General features: G+C 35.5%; 1 protein-coding gene across 4 annotated transcripts in view; it reads right to left on the bottom strand.

Moving 5' to 3' along the window:
• Cad86C (Cadherin 86C) overlaps positions 1 to 16,210 on the bottom strand; it is a 2,678,031-nt gene that overhangs the window by 1,041,085 nt on the left and 1,620,736 nt on the right. For all 4 annotated transcript variants that reach the window (XM_067760173.1, XM_067760172.1, XM_067760174.1 and 1 more), the window contains one exon: positions 3,941 to 4,133. In XM_067760173.1, the coding sequence (XP_067616274.1) occupies positions 3,941 to 4,133 (193 nt within the window). The remainder of the gene's footprint in view (positions 1 to 3,940; positions 4,134 to 16,210) is intronic.

Genomic DNA, 16,210 nt, shown 5'->3' on the forward strand with positions numbered 1-16,210 from the left:
TAGCAATATATTGGCTTTTTTGTCTAACTCTAGTTGCAAGTAGGCATTTTTCAAGTCTATTTAGAAAACTGCTTACCATACCGGATTACATATAACAAGTTTTACCGCGTTGGTAATGAATACCGCTCAAAATTGATTTGTTTATTTATTGATACTTTAAAATCGCCGCATATACGAATGTAACCGTCGGGCTTTGTAGCAAGCACTATAGGCGATGCCCATTCACTAAATTGAACTTGTATCCAAATTCCTGCTTCAACTAGTCGATTAGCTTCACTTTTGAATATCGGCATTAGTGAAAAGAGAATAGGTCGGCTTTTAAAAAATTTAGGCTGATCCTCAGATTTAAATTGATACTAGCTTTGTTAACAGTTCCCACCGCAGGTTCAAACACTTTGCCAAATTTATTTAGAATTGCGTCAACTATAGGATTTATGTCGTCGACGGAGATAACTTGTTGTATTTTGTAACCAAAGGCCTGAAAGAGATCTGCGCCAAACAGATTGCTACCCCGTGCACTCTTGCGACAACAAGATTAATTTTTTTTTGCTTTGCGCCACATGTATTTATTTGTTGTTACCAAAACTAAACGATGAGCGTTTACATGGGCTAAGCGGTGGATTATTTAAAATTTCGTATGTTTCTGGTGTTATTATAGAAACTGGTGTACCGGAATCCATTTGAAAATTAATTAATTTGTTTAATATCTTTAAACGTATAAAGTTTTTATTTTCTTGCTGCTTAAGAATTCCGGTTAAGTTATAAATCGTTTCGATTGTATCGACATTGCCTTTGTATTTATCATTTTCCCTTGCAGTTTTTTGCTGAGATTGTGTTTTAATGTTGCTTTGCTTTGCATACTTGCGGGTGTCTTTTGACATGCATTCAGGTGCTATATGGCCTACTGTACCGCACTTGCGGCATACAGCGCCTTTGAAACGACATTGCTCGCGGCTATGTGAAGTACCGCAGCTTGATCATGATTTATACAAATTCTGTTTATTGTAGTTTCACCGGATGTATTCTCTTTAAGAGATTGCACCGCTGTTGTTGTGCTTTCGTAAGATTCGGCTATAAGGAGAACTTCTGTTAACGTTGGCTGGAGTTTTTATAATGCCGCAGCTCGGACGGTGTCATGAGGAGTATGTAATACTATGATGTCACGTATCATCTCATCGACATATTCATAACTGCAATTAGCACTTCTGCACACAAAGTTGCATTATCTTGCTAAGCCGCGTAAATCAACCACACACTCTTTGTAGCGTTGATTTGGTTTCATACCATATCTTTGAAATTGTAGCGTGCAGAAATTACATGAAACTTTCTTTTAAAATTGTCTGACAATTTTGCCGTTAGGTCTGCACAACTGTAGGTTTACAAGTTTTGATTGCCTAATAACTTTTTTAATAGCTCGAAAGTGTCGCTGCCCATCCGCGACAAGAGGAATGAATCCATCTTTTCTGATGAAGTGACATTATATGCAATGAAATGTTGGCCTAATTGCTCCAGATATGAATCCTAACTTTGGAGGTCTTTATTAAATGCGTGGAAGGATGCCACCAAAGAGCTTTCTCCTGTCCTTGTCTTTAAGACAGACTCCATCCATGTCCTTTGCGATTCGAGAATTTTTTGCGTAAAACTTTGCTGTTGCTCGGGGAGTTGCTTGAAAAATGCGTTTTCCGCCATTATTACGCGTTAATATAAAATAAAGTTAAAATTATATTTTATTTTTAAACGAACGGGTTACGTATTTGAAATCTCGTTGCCAGTTGAGACGTCCGAGTCAAAAGGCTTTTTAATGCAACTAAAATTTATTAAACTAAACAAGTAAGGAAGACTAAGTTCGGGTGTAACCGAAAATTACATACTCATCTGAGAGCTTTGGGGACAAAAAATGGAAAATAACAAAGTAGGAAAGTGAACCTTGGGTAACCCTGTAATGTGTTTTTATGACATGGCTATCAAATGGAAGGTATTAAAGACTATTTTAAAAGGGAGTGGGCCATAGTTGTATAGGTGGACGCCATTTCGGGATATCGCCATAAAGGTGGACCAGGGGTAACTCTAGAATGTGTTTGTACGATATGGGTATCAAATGAAAGGTGGTAATGAGTATTTTAAAAGGGAGTGATCCTTAGTTCTATGGGTGGACGCCTTTTCGAGATATCGCCATAAAGGTGGACTAGGGGCAACTCTAGAATGTGTTTGTACGATATGGGTATCAAATGAAAGGTGTTAATGAGTGTTTTAAAAGGGAGTAGGCCTTAGTTCTATAGGCGGACGCCTTTACGAGATAACGCCATAAAGGTGGACCAGGGGTCACTCTAGAATGCGTTTGTACGATATGGGTATCAAATGAAAGGTGTTAGTGAGGGATTTAAAAGGAAGTCACCCTTAGGTTTATATGTGAAAGCGTTTTCGAGATATCGACCAAAATGTGGACCAGGGTGACCCAGAACATCATCTGTCGGGTACCGCTAATTTATTTATATATGTAATATGACGAACAGTATTCCTGCCAAGATTCCAACGGCTTTTGATTTCGCCCTGCAGAATTTTTTCATTTTCTTCTACTTAATATGGTAGGTGTCACACCCATTTTACAAAATTTTTTCTAAAGTTATATTTTGCGTCAATAAACCAATTCAATTACCATGTTTCATCTCTTTTTTAATATTTGGTATAGAATTATGGAATTTTTTTTATTTTTCGTAATTTTCGATATCGAAAAAGTGGGCGTGGTCATAGTCGGATTTCGGCCATTTTTTATACCAAGATAAGTGAGTTCAGATAACTAAGTGAACTAAGTTTAGTGAAGATATATCGATTTTTGCTCAAGTTATCGTGTTAACGGCCGAGCGGAAGGACAGACGGCCGGCTGTGTATAAAAACTGGGCGTGGCCTCAACCGATTTCGCTCATTTTCACTGCCCCTACCAAATTTCACAAAGATTGGTTAATTTTTGTTCGACTTATGGCATTAAAAATATTCTAGACAAATTAAATGAAAAGGGCGGAGCCACGCCCATTTTGAAATTTTCTTTAATTTTTGGCTTTTGCCGCACCATATCATTACTGGGGTTGAATGTTGATATAATTTACTTATATACTGTAAAGATATTAAATTTTTTGTTAAAATTTGACTTAAAAATTTTTTTTTTAAAGTAGGCGTGTTCGTCATCCGATTTTGTTGAGCACACATATAGTAATAAGAGTAACGTTCCCGCCGAATTTCATCATGTTATCTTCAACGACTGCCAAATTACAGCTTGGGAAACTTTTAAATTACCTTCTTTTAAAAATGGGCGGTGCCACGCCCATTGTCCAAAATTTTAAAAAATTTCGATTCTGCGTCATAAGGTCAACCCACTTACCAAGTTTCATCGCTTTATCCGTCTTTGGTAATGAATTATCCCACTTTTTCGGTTTTTCGAAATTTTCGATATGGAAAAAGTGGGCGTGGTTATTGTCCGATTTCGTTCATTTTGAATAGCGATCTGAGATGAGTGCCGAGGAACCTACATACGAAATTTCATCAAGACATCTCAAAATTTACTCAAGTTATCGTGTTAACGGACAGACGGACATGGCCCAATCAAATTTTTTTTCGATACTGATGATTTTGATATATGTAAGTCTATATCTATTTCGATTCCTTTATACCTGTACAAGCAACCGTTATCCAATCAAAGTTAATGTAATCTGTGTGCAAAGCACGCATAGTATAAAAATAACTTAAAGGTACGAGTATATGTACATATGTATGTACCCTAACGTATACATATAACGCATATTTAACTGAATTCATTAGGTATGCTTAACACATGTTATTTATGAGTAATTCCATGTTAATGTAAATACATATATGTATGTTATGTTAGGATTTATTTAAAGTGAGAATATTAATGGGCACTTGCAAATATATATCAGGTACTTACTGATCATTCTCAAAATATGGTGGATTGTTAACACGTTCCGGCAAAAACAATGCCAATTGTACCGTTGAGGCCATAGCTGGGGGATCGTCATGACCGACTTTCACCTCCTCCGCAACTATTGTAAGCAAGACCGGACCTCCGACATTTGTAATTACAGCAACGTCTTCCAATGGGCGCATCAATGTGATCTCCCCTGAAAATTTCATACATAATTTTAATCCACGGCTCAATTCTAAAAATCTTGACAGAAAATGTGTCAGCTAAAATTTTTTAAGTTAGATCTATTTCGTTAGGTTCTAAATTAGCATATCCTTATTTTCATTTTCATTTCAGTTATTAAGAGAATATACATTAGTACATTAAGACAAATTGTCTTTTGTAATGGAGGATCTGTTAACAAGGTTTGAGACTGACTCGATAAACAAACCACGATTACTCACGAAATATGTGGATGACATATTCGCTATTACAAATCTTTAAAGAGATAGAAAAAGATGGACAGATAGCATTTCTAGATACACTAATAATTAAGAGGAACAACAAGTTGAAGATAAATTGGTACAGAAAGCCAACCGCATCTGGGAGGCTTATAAACTTCAACTCAAACCATGAAAAGAGTTTAATAATAAATACTGCCAATAATTTTGTAAAACGGGTTCTTTCGATTCTAAACGATTTTCCCGTGAAATTAATAAGGAAACTAATTTTTAATTATCGACCCAGTGATAAAAATACCGAAAGATCTTCAAATGATAAAATATATAAATCGGCCACGTACGTCGCAGGCTTCTTCGAAATAATAATATATTCTAATACGTATGATAAAGAAAACGTGCGACTAGCCTTTACATATGGCAATACTCTGCGGAATAGTTTCAGTAACATGAAAGATAAGATACCCATACAGGATCAGTCCGATGTGGTATACAAGATTCCTTGTAATGGCGACGGGTCCCACGTGTGCCAGAAGGTATATGTGGGTACTACAAAATCAAAACTCAAGACAAGGATATCTGCACACAAATCAAATATAAAATTAAGGAATAATTTTTCGGACAACAAAACGGCGTTATCATCCCACTGTAAGGATACCGGACACTACCCTGACTTCGATAGTGTAATCATCTTAGAAAAAGAGAAATGCTATAACAAACGATTTATATTAGAAATGCTACGTATTTTGGACACCCCTAATGACAGGAAAATGAATTTCAAATCAGACACAGCCGATTAAGCATATGCATACCGCAACCTGTTACTTAGGCACAAAAAACAATGCTGATCGAATTATTTACATATATGTATGTATGTACGTTCGTCGTCGGGACAACAACTATAACATGGGATGATCATCTGTTTTTTTTTTTTTTTTTTTTTTTTTTTTTTTTTTTTTTTTTTTTTAATGGACGTTGTGGCAGCGCGCTGCCCTCAAGTGGCCCAATGAAACCAGGCTAATCCTGTTCACGCGATCGATTTATATATATATATAATAACTTTTTTTTTTTTTTTTTTTTATTTTGCCGAGTCTTTGATGGGCAGCGGTTTGTCAAGCGTCACGATCTGAGACTGCTCAGCTACAGAAGAAATTTCATCAGCCAAGCGTAATACTTAAAGAGAACAGAAGCAAACGTATTATACATTAATTTAGAGAGGTTAGAACAATCTTTTTTATAGAAAAAAGGGAGTCCGAGCTATCAAATGTGTTTGAGTGAGAGTTATAATCTTGGCATAAACGCCGAAAAGGTTCATTTTGTTCGAAATTCGTTCTACATTGTTTCAGCAGAAGAGGTTTGAAGTGTCTCGATGTCCGAGAGGGAACGCAAAAGTTCACTTCATTCAGAAGGAATGGGCTCGAAATTGATCCATTTAAAAGTTTTGTCATAAATATCACACCAAGCATTTCCCTTCGACTAGCAAGAGTTGGAAGATTGATAAGCTTTAATCGATTAGTATAAGGTGGAAGATTAGTTAAAGAGTCCCATTGGAAATTTCTTAAGGCAAATAGTAAAAATTGTTTTTGTATTGATTCGAGACTGTCTGCATGGACTTGATAACGCGGATTCCAAATTATCGAGCCGTATTCTAATATTGGCCTAACTAATGTTGTAAAAAGTGCTTTAGTTATGTAAGGGTCGTTAAATTCTTTTGACCACCGTTTAACAAATGCAAAAACACCTTTGCCTTTATTCACTGTAGCATTAATATGAAGATTGAAACTAAGTTTGGAGTCCATCATGACTCCCAAGTCAATAAAATTATTTACAGTTTCTAGACTATAGTTGTTAATTGTATATGAAGCTGGTGGCGAAACTCTCCGAGAAAAACACATGAATTTACATTTTTTGAGATTGAGCGGCATATAATTTACATTGCACCAGGTAACCAAGTGATTTAAATCCATTTGAAGCAAGGAATGTTCCTCAACCGAGGCACATGATTTGAAAAGTTTTACATCGTCTGCGTACATCAAGATTTTTGAGTATTTAATTGTACCAGATATATCGTTTATGAACAACAAGAACAGAATCGGACCAAGATGGCTGCCCTGAGGAACACCAGAAGAAACATTGATGACCCCAGAAAGTGTATTTTTAAAGATTACTTTTTGCGTACGATAACCAAGATACGAAGAAATCCAACATATAAGACGGGGTTGAAAACCGAGTTGACTGAGCTTATGAATAAGTAATGGGTGTGATACTTTGTCGAAAGCTTTACTGAAATCGGTGTAAATTACATCAGTGTGAAGGCCTTTTCTAAATCCATTAGAAACGTGGGTGGTAAATTCTAGTAAATTGGTGATAGGTGATTTGCCCTTACAGAACCCATGCTGCGAGCTTGCAATTATGGGGGAAATAGGGAATGTTAGGTGGTGGGTAACAATAGCCTCAAATAACTTTGGGATAGCGGATAACTTTGCTATGCCCCGGTAGTTTTCTATTGAAGACCTGCTTCCATTTTTATGAAGCGGAATAAGAAAAGATTCCTTCCATATTGTTGGGAAAACGCCATAAATTAAAGATAAATTAAATAAATCTGTTAGCGGCTGATAGATGTTTGCGGCACATTTTTTAAGAAAGTGTGTCGGGATCCTGTAGGGGCCGTATGAATATGATACTTTTAAAGTTTTTAAATAAGATAATACATCTTCTGAAGATATAAATGGAGCTCTGATTGAATAACATGAATCAATATGGTATGGGTATTCATTAGGTGGAACGTTGGTCTCAATAGAGTAATTTGATTTGAAAAATTCCGCAAAGAAGTCGGCGATCTCTTGATCATCGCTGGAAATATTATCTTGGAATTTCATGGATGATGGAAACCCTTTCACCCTGCGTTTAGAGTTTACGAATCCGTAAAATGCCTTCGGGTTGCAAGTTATATTTCTTTTCATTTTACAAAGATAAGCTTTGTAACACTTTTTGTTCAATTGAAAATACTTGCAGCGTAGAATCGAGTACTGTAAGTAATGGTTATGTAAACCCGTCTTTTTGAACAACTTGAAAGATCGAGACTTTTTATTCTTTAAAATTTTCAGCTCTTTAGTGAACCATACTTGGCTTGTATCGGAATGTACACAAATCCGCTTAGGTACGTATTTTTCAAAAAGACAGTAAATGGTATTGTAAAAGTGAGAAACGCTTTGCTCCACATCAGCATTAAATGTTGGCCACACTATTCGAGATAGATCACGATTTAATTTTTTAAAATTGGCCTTCGCAAAGTCGAAGCGATAACTGGAGTCGTATCGTTTATTTCCGCTGTTACAAGCATAATTTACAACTTCGTAAACTATTTTGAGGGAAGGGTGGTAAGCATCTTCAGGTTCAATAATGGGTTCGCATCGACTAATGGAATATTTAGATTCATCATCCACAAAGGCTAAATCCAACACTCTTCCGAATTTATTCGATTGGATGTTGATTTGTTGAAGGCACAGCTCAGACATTCCGTCTAGAAATTCATTGTTGGAAGACTTTGACGAAACTGGTACGATATTAAAGTCAGAGATGCACCATGATATGTGTGGCATATTGAAGTCACCCAAGACAATAATGGAATCGGTCTGTCTGTCGGCTGTCTTATGTATGGTTGTTTTTTATGAATTTTGTTTACGATTATTGTTCTTTTGTTTGTTTACTTTTTCGGTCTGTACCAATTGTATGCTTGTTGCATATAACTATTGTAGTGCTTTTTTAGTCTTCAAAGCATAGCTTAAGATGTAAGTAATGAAGGTTTGTTGATGCCTTTTTTGGTTTTAATAATTATGTTTTATGTTATTTCCAGTCCTGAGGATGACTTCAGACTGAAGTCGAAATATTGAAAAATAAAATACACATCCAAGTGTTTTATTTAAGAAAACCCGGCCTTGAGCTCAACCAAAAATTTCAGTTTTTCTAAACACTAACGGCCAATAACGAGACAAATAATGTTAAAACGGAGAGCACACCGACAAGTTCTAGACCCTTCAAATGTGTACAACAACATCAAAAAGGTTTATGATATTACCACTAAAAAACACGTAAAACAATAGCAACGTACTTCACATCAAATAACAAGAATGTCAGAGTCGGCGATATTCCTAGAAAGGTGTAGAAGAAATGGAGTTATACCTAATTTCATAAATAATGCAACCAACAACATCCTGTACACAATCAACAACAACACAAAGAACCAAAAATTGCCAACAAATATTTCGCGCGCAGTGAACGCATACATGAAGAAGATCAAAATTAAGATTTTAAATATTCTTATCACCATCAAACACCAACTCCTGCGACAAAAAGGAAAAGAGGTAAATAAACTGAAAACACAAATAAAACAACACATGAACCAAGACGACTTCAACGCTTGCTTTGAAAGTGAATAGCTTCTGACGAAAAAACGAAAAACCAAAATCAAAAACACGCCAATTAACAAATACAAGAGATTGGAAGACAAACAACAACAATTTTTGAATATTAGGGTGATACCTGAATTTATTTGTAACACGAAAAATTTACAAATAGCGAAAAATTTTCAGTGGCTTCTCTGTCTTGGCCCCAAATACGCTTTACCAACAGATAACAAACAGGTTCCACTATTTAAAATGATAGCGGATGGGGAAAATTACATCCAAACAATTAATGATAAAGATACACAAGAGATTGAGCGGAACAACTTGACGACACTTACATGTAAGAAATCACATGAGCAAAAAGACAACTTCGGTAAGAGGCAAGTTTACACGAGATACACTTCGTTCCACTAAACAATTTTTGAAAGAACATAAGCAACTTTTAGTATTAAATGCAGACATGGGTAATGTCACGGTACTAATGGACAAATCAGAGTACGACCAAAAGATGCAGAGTATAGCTAATGATATAACTACTTACAAAGTGTTGAAGCGAGACCCCACTAATAGACTGTAAGAGAAGAATAATGAGATAGTAGAGAAAATGTACAACAATAAAGTTATTGATTTAAAAAAAAATTTCGTCTCAAATGTAAAACGTCCAATGCTCCCCGTATATGTGGTCTGCCCAAAATCCACAGGAGCAGCATTCCTCTCAGGCCCATTTGTTCTTCTGTCAATTCTCCGTCCTATAATTTATGTCAATTTGTTGTCCAAATTAAAAAAAAAAAATTACTATATCATCGAAGTATAATGTTAAAGACGCGATAGAATTCAAGAATAAAATAAAAGATACCTATGTTTATGACGATGAGAGTTTAGTGTCGTTTGATGTTGTTTCGTTATTCCCGAGTATCCCCGTAGATTTGGCTCTCGATATTATAGAGTCTAAGTGGAACAAGATTAAGGAACACACCTCCATGACCAAAGAACTTTTCATGACAGTGGTCAAGTTCTGCATAAAAGATAACAGGTACTTTAAGTACAATGAAAAAATATATGAACAACGTTCAGGGATGACGATAGGATCACCTGCGTCACCTGTCGGAGCGGACATTGTAATGGAGGATCTGTTAACAAGGTTTGAGACGGACTCGATAAACAAACCACTATTACTCACGAAATATGTGGATGACATATTCGCTATTATCAAGACATAACACGCAGACGTGATGCTGAATCTTCTTAATAGCTATTACAAATCTATAAAGTTCACGATAGAGATAGAGAAAAGTGGACAGATACCAGTTCTAGATACACTAATAATTAAGAGGAACAACAAGTTGAAAATAAATTGGTACAGAATGCCAGCCGCATCTGGGAGGCTTATAAACTTCAACTCGAATCATGAAAAGAGTTTAACAGTAAATACTGCCAATAATTTTTGTAAAACGGGTTCTTTCCACAAGCGATAAAAAATTTTCCACCCTGAGGATAAGAAGATTATCGAAAATATACTCGAGGATAACGATTTTCCCGTGAAATTAATAAGGAAACTGATTTTTAATTATCGGCCCAGTGATAAAAATACCGAAAGATCTTCAAATGATAAAATATATAAATCGGCCACGTACCTTGCAGGATTGCCCGAAAGATTAAAATATTCTAATATGTATGATAAAGAAAACGTGCGACTAGCCTTTACATATGGCAATACTCTGCAGAATAGTTTCAGTAATATGAAATATAAGATACCCATACTGGATCAGTCCGAAGTGGTATACAAGATTCCTTGTAATAGCGACGGGTCCCACGTATGCCAGAAGGTATATGTGGGTACTACCAAATCAAAACTCAAGGCAAGGATATCTGCACACAAATCAAATATAAAATTAAGGAATAATTTTTCGGACAACAAAACGGCGTTATCATCCCACTGTAAGGATACCGGACACTACCCTGACTTCGATAATGTAATCATCTTAGAAAAAGAGAAAAACTATAACAAAAGATTTATATTAGAAATGCTACATGTTTTGGACACCCTTAATGACAGAAAAATGAATTTCAAATCAGACACAGCCATAAATGTAATACTTCTATATCACTACTACTGAACTTTGCAGCCTGTCAAACATTACAGTACAGATATACAACGAGAGAAGGAGAAAAAACCTCAAGGCTCTCGTTAAATTTTTGTATAAAACGGGCTTAGATATATGTATATTTCAACAAGCCGTCCTGCTTCTATCAATATTGTATATAAGGCTATTTCGTTCCCAAAAGTTATCAAATGTTATGTTAATACGATGTTGGGATTGTCTGTATATGTGGACAATGTTGTTCGTTATATTGCTGGCTATGTTGCTTGGAAGGTACAAAGGAAAATAAAATGTTCCACATGTCTAGGGCAACTGATAGGTGAAGAAATGCCTTTACTTTCAGCGCACAAAAATAAAGGTCCGTTTTTCGCACCATCTGTGGACGTATGTATTATTTGTATAGTGTCAGAGAAACCTTTAAGACAAGTTCTCAAGGCATGCCCAATTGGAAATGCAAAATTAAGTTTAATAAATAAAATTTTTCAAAATGCAAGTGATGCATTCTCCGATAGTATTATGGACGATCACATAGCCATCGAAAATTTATTTAGCAATGACATCTTTAATAACACAGGCCGACAAAATGAGACCGATTTTTTTGACCATAAAGCATACCATACTTTCCTAAAGGTTTTCGATGCGCTGAATTCATATCTGGACGCAGAATTGCTCTATCACGGATTTTGAGATATCCTAACCTAAATGTGCAAAAAAACGCCATTTTTGCCTATTTTTGAGGTTATATATAAACGAAAGATTTTTTTTTTAAAGCACACATAGCATCTTAAAGAAGAAGTCTTTCTCTTACGAATGGCGTTGAGTTTGCTCAAATATCTTTTTTTCGCTAAGATAGAGCAATTTAAAGTTTATAAATTTGCTAATTTTTCCATAGCTGAAAAACCACTGAATTAACGTAGGTATGATGCAAATTGCTCTATCTTAGCGAAAAAAAAGATATTTGAGCAAACTCAACGCCATTCGTAAGAGAAAGACTTCTTCTTTAAGATGCTATGTGTGCTTTAAAAAAAAAAATCTGTCGTTTATATATAGCCTCAAAAATAGGCAAAAACGGTGTTTTTGCACATTTAGGTTAGGATATCTCAAAATCCTGACGTGATAGAGCAATTCTGCGTCCAGATTGGAATTCAGCGCATCGAAACCCTTAGGAATGTATGGTCTGGTTTATGGTCAAATTTCTTGTCGGCCTGTGTAATCACCGGGCACAGCTGTGTAAGGAAGTAATAAGTTTTTATTTGGATATTCGTTTGTTTTTTGAATCGAGAAGAAGCACGGACGAAAAAGAGTATGTTAGGAAAGCATTTACAGAATTGATATTATTTCAACACCAATAGCAGCCATCCCAGTACTCATTGTTTACTTCATCAAAAATTAACTTCATTAAAAACTCAAAGTCAGTAAAATTTTAAAAACCTTTATATATCGTTTGTTCAAGCTAAATCACTTTAAATTATTTTTAAAAACGTTTAAAGAAATGCTTGTTGGGATGTATGTATAAGTATATTTTTATACATGTATATTTGAAATTTTTTCTTTTCAAAAATATGAATTCTTCGCCTTGTTTTTTTACTATTTGTGTAAATAATGTACTTTGTATGGGTGCAGCCTATGTTTAAATAATAAGCACATCAAGCCTTGTATTGTAATTGTTGTCCTTTTCATTGTTTAATCGACTAAACTGAGATTTTATAACAATTAGTATGCAGAAGTTGGGTAAAGGAGATAGTCACCCGTCGCTGCCCTTTAATAATTTTTAACCCACTCTACTGCGATTAGCTAACACTAACAAATCCCGCGCATGCGCAGAACATACATTTGCACAGTTTCAGCAAATAACGATTGACAGAAAATTTGCACATTGGGAAGATAGGAAGGTATTGATATAGAAGTATTATATATATGGACACAGCGTATATGCATACCGCAACCTATTACTTAGGCACAGAAAACAATGCTGATCGAATTATTTACATATATGTAGTATGTACGTTCGTCGTCGGGACAACAACTATGACATGTTGGGATGATCATCTGTTTGCTGTCTTATGTATGGTTGTTTTTTATGAATTTTGTTTACGATTACTGTTCTTTTGTTTGTTTACTTTTTCGGTCTATACTAATTGTATGCTTGTTACATATAACAATTTTATAGCTTTTTTAACTCGTTTTTATTAGCTTAGCCTGTATGTAACGGAATCTTTGAGCTTAATTTTCACCGGTTTCTAGAAGTCTGATTAATTTGAAACTTTGCATACATATCAAGGACCGATGACAATGCATTAATGTGATGGTGTCTTGACATAAGGTCTACGGTCATATGGTCAATTGGCTTTATTACCACTTTGAATGACCATAAGTTTGATTGAAACTTTGCACACATATCAAGGCTCCATGACAATGCATTAATGTGATGGTGTGGTGACATAAGGTCAACGGCCATAAGGAGAGTTGGCCTTATTACCACTTTGAACGGCCATAAGTTGATTGAAACTTTGCACACGTATCAATAGTCGATGACAATGCATTAATGTGATGGTGTGGTGACATAAGGACAACGGCCATAAGGTCAATTGGCCTTATTACCACTTTGAATGGCCATAAGTTTGATTGAAACTTTGCACACGTATCAAGGCTCAATGACAATGCAATAATGTGATGGTGGGGTCATATAAAGTTAACGGACATAAGGTCAATTGAACTTATGAAAACCACAAATGGCCATAGATTTGAAACCTTGCACATAATGCGAAAAACGCATTCCTTTATTAATGATAGAAGTGGATGCATGGCACATCTACGAAAGAGCAAACTGGAGCCCTTTTTTAACACGCTTTTATTAGCTTGGCCTGTGTCTATGTAACGGAATTTTTGAGCTTAATTTTCACCGGTTTATAGAAGTCTGATTAATTTGAAACTTTGCATACGTATCAAGGACCGATGACAATACATTAAAGTGATGGTGTGGTGACATAAGGTCAACGGCCATAAGGTCAATTGGCCTTATTACCACTTTTAATGGCCATAAGTTTGATTGAAACTTTGCACACGCATCACGGCTCGATGACAATGCATTATTGTGATGGTGTGGTGACATAAGGTCAACGACCATAAGGTCAATTGGCCTTATTACCACTTTGAATGTCCATAAGTTTGACCAGTTTGATTGAAACTTTGAAAGGCTCGATGACAATGCATTAAAGTGATGGTGTGGTGACATAAGGTCAACGGCCATAAGGTCAATTGGCCTTATTACCACTTTGAATGCACCGTAGCGAGCGCGGCCTCGATCCACTTCCACTGTTGTTTCGGGATCCTGCCATCTTCGCTGCTCCCGTCTATAATGCCAATGATCTGCCGATCCTTGGCAATTTCGGCGAAAGACCGCGTCCAGCCTCCCTGCGTCTTGGCCCTTTTTGTGCCGTGGGGTTGGATTCATCCATGGACCGCTGGCGTTTCGAGGTTTCATCACTCTCGACTAAAACTTTTAAAATTACTTGAACTAAAAAATTAGAAATAAATAATAGTTTAAAAAAACTAAAAAAACACGCTTTTATAGCAAACCGAACTATAAAATAGAAAATAATTTTCAATTAAAAAGAGTTTATATAACAGTAGTAGAAGGATAAATAATCGTTTATAGTTAATCACCTCAAAATAAAATTATAATAAAATTTAAGTTATTAACAGAATAATTTAATTCACAGTAAAAAGCGTGGGGTGCTTGATATAGAATGTTACAATCATTCTATTGGCAACTATCTGAGAGGAAAGATATGAAATATAGTCAAATGCACCCCACGCTTTTTACTCTGAATTAAATTATTCTGTTAGTAGCTTAAATTTTATTATAATTTTGTTTTGATGTGATTAACTATAAACGATTGTTTGACCTTCTTCTATTGTTATATAAATTCTTTTTAACTGAAAATTATTTTCTATTTTTTAGTTCGGTTTGCTATAAAAGCGTGTTTTTTAGTTTTTTTAAACTATTATTTATTAGTCTTCAAAGCGTAGCTTAAGATGTAAGTAATGAATGTTTGTTGATGGCTTTTTTGGTTTATATAATTATGTTTTATGTTCTTTCCAATCCTGGGGATGACTTCAGACTGAAGTCGAAATATTGAAAGATGAAAACAAAATAAAATACACATGCAAGTGTTTTATTTAAGAAAACCCGGCCTTGAGCTCAACCAAAAATTTCGGTTTTTCTAAACACTAACGGCCAATAACGAGACAAGTAATTTTAAATTTTGGTTAAATTACATTAAGATAAAAAAAAATAAAATAAATTTCCAGTTTAAGTTTGTTGACTAGAAAAATAACTGAAAAAAATATGTTTGTAGTTGCTTTGGTTTACATTATTCATAATTGCATAGATAGTGTTAAAAATACGTGCGGTGTAGACGAAAAACAACCTTGTCGAGGCAACGAAGTTAAAATAAGGCACAACTAGGTTACTCGTCCTGGGAGACCTAGTGAATGTCAATTTCTTGAAAAGATATGCTGGCGATTTTGTGACAATCAAGCGGTGCAACAAAATATCACTTCTAGCTTTTTGGTAATCAAATATGTTACATCCTTGGAGGTCCAAGCCGAAATATGATCGAACTTTCGTAACCCGAAAACGTAACGAGTTACATGGTTAAAAGCGACCTCAACTTTGTGTGCAGACAGGCCCGGCGAGAGGGTGGGTGGGATGGGGAATGGGGAGATTCCCCCCGGGCCGGGGTTTCTCAGGGGGCCCGCGATTTAGTGGTACTAAGACATCTTTTTTTTTAATTCAGGAGAGTCTTTAGTTATTCCATGAGCAAATTTTAAGCCGAATTTCAAAAGCAACGAATATTGATAATGATTTTTTTGCCTGTGCCTGAGGAGACAAAAAAAAAAACATCAGACAAAAATGTGTTTCTCAGGGGCCCGCGATTTAGAGGTACTAAGACATTTCTTTTAAATTCAGGAGAGTCTTTAGTTGTTCCATGTGCAAATTTTAAGCCGAATTTCAAAAGCAACATATATTGATAATGATTTTTTGACTGGGCCTGAGGAGACAATAAAAACATCAGACAAAAATGTGTTTCTCAGGGGGCCCGCGATTTAGAGGTATTAAGACATTTTTTTTTTTAAATTCAGGAGAGTCTTTAGTTATTCCATGTGCAAATTTTAAGCCGAATTTCAAAAGCAACGAATATTGATAATGATTTTTTGCCTGGGCCTGATGAGACAATAAAAACATCAAACAAAAATGTGTTTCTCAGGGGGCCCGCGATTTAGAGGTACTAAGACATTTTTTTTAAATTCAGGAGATTCCTT

Source organism: Eurosta solidaginis, chromosome 1 (genome assembly GCF_040869045.1).
Source record: "Eurosta solidaginis isolate ZX-2024a chromosome 1, ASM4086904v1, whole genome shotgun sequence".
Lineage (NCBI taxonomy): Eukaryota > Metazoa > Arthropoda > Insecta > Diptera > Tephritidae > Eurosta > Eurosta solidaginis.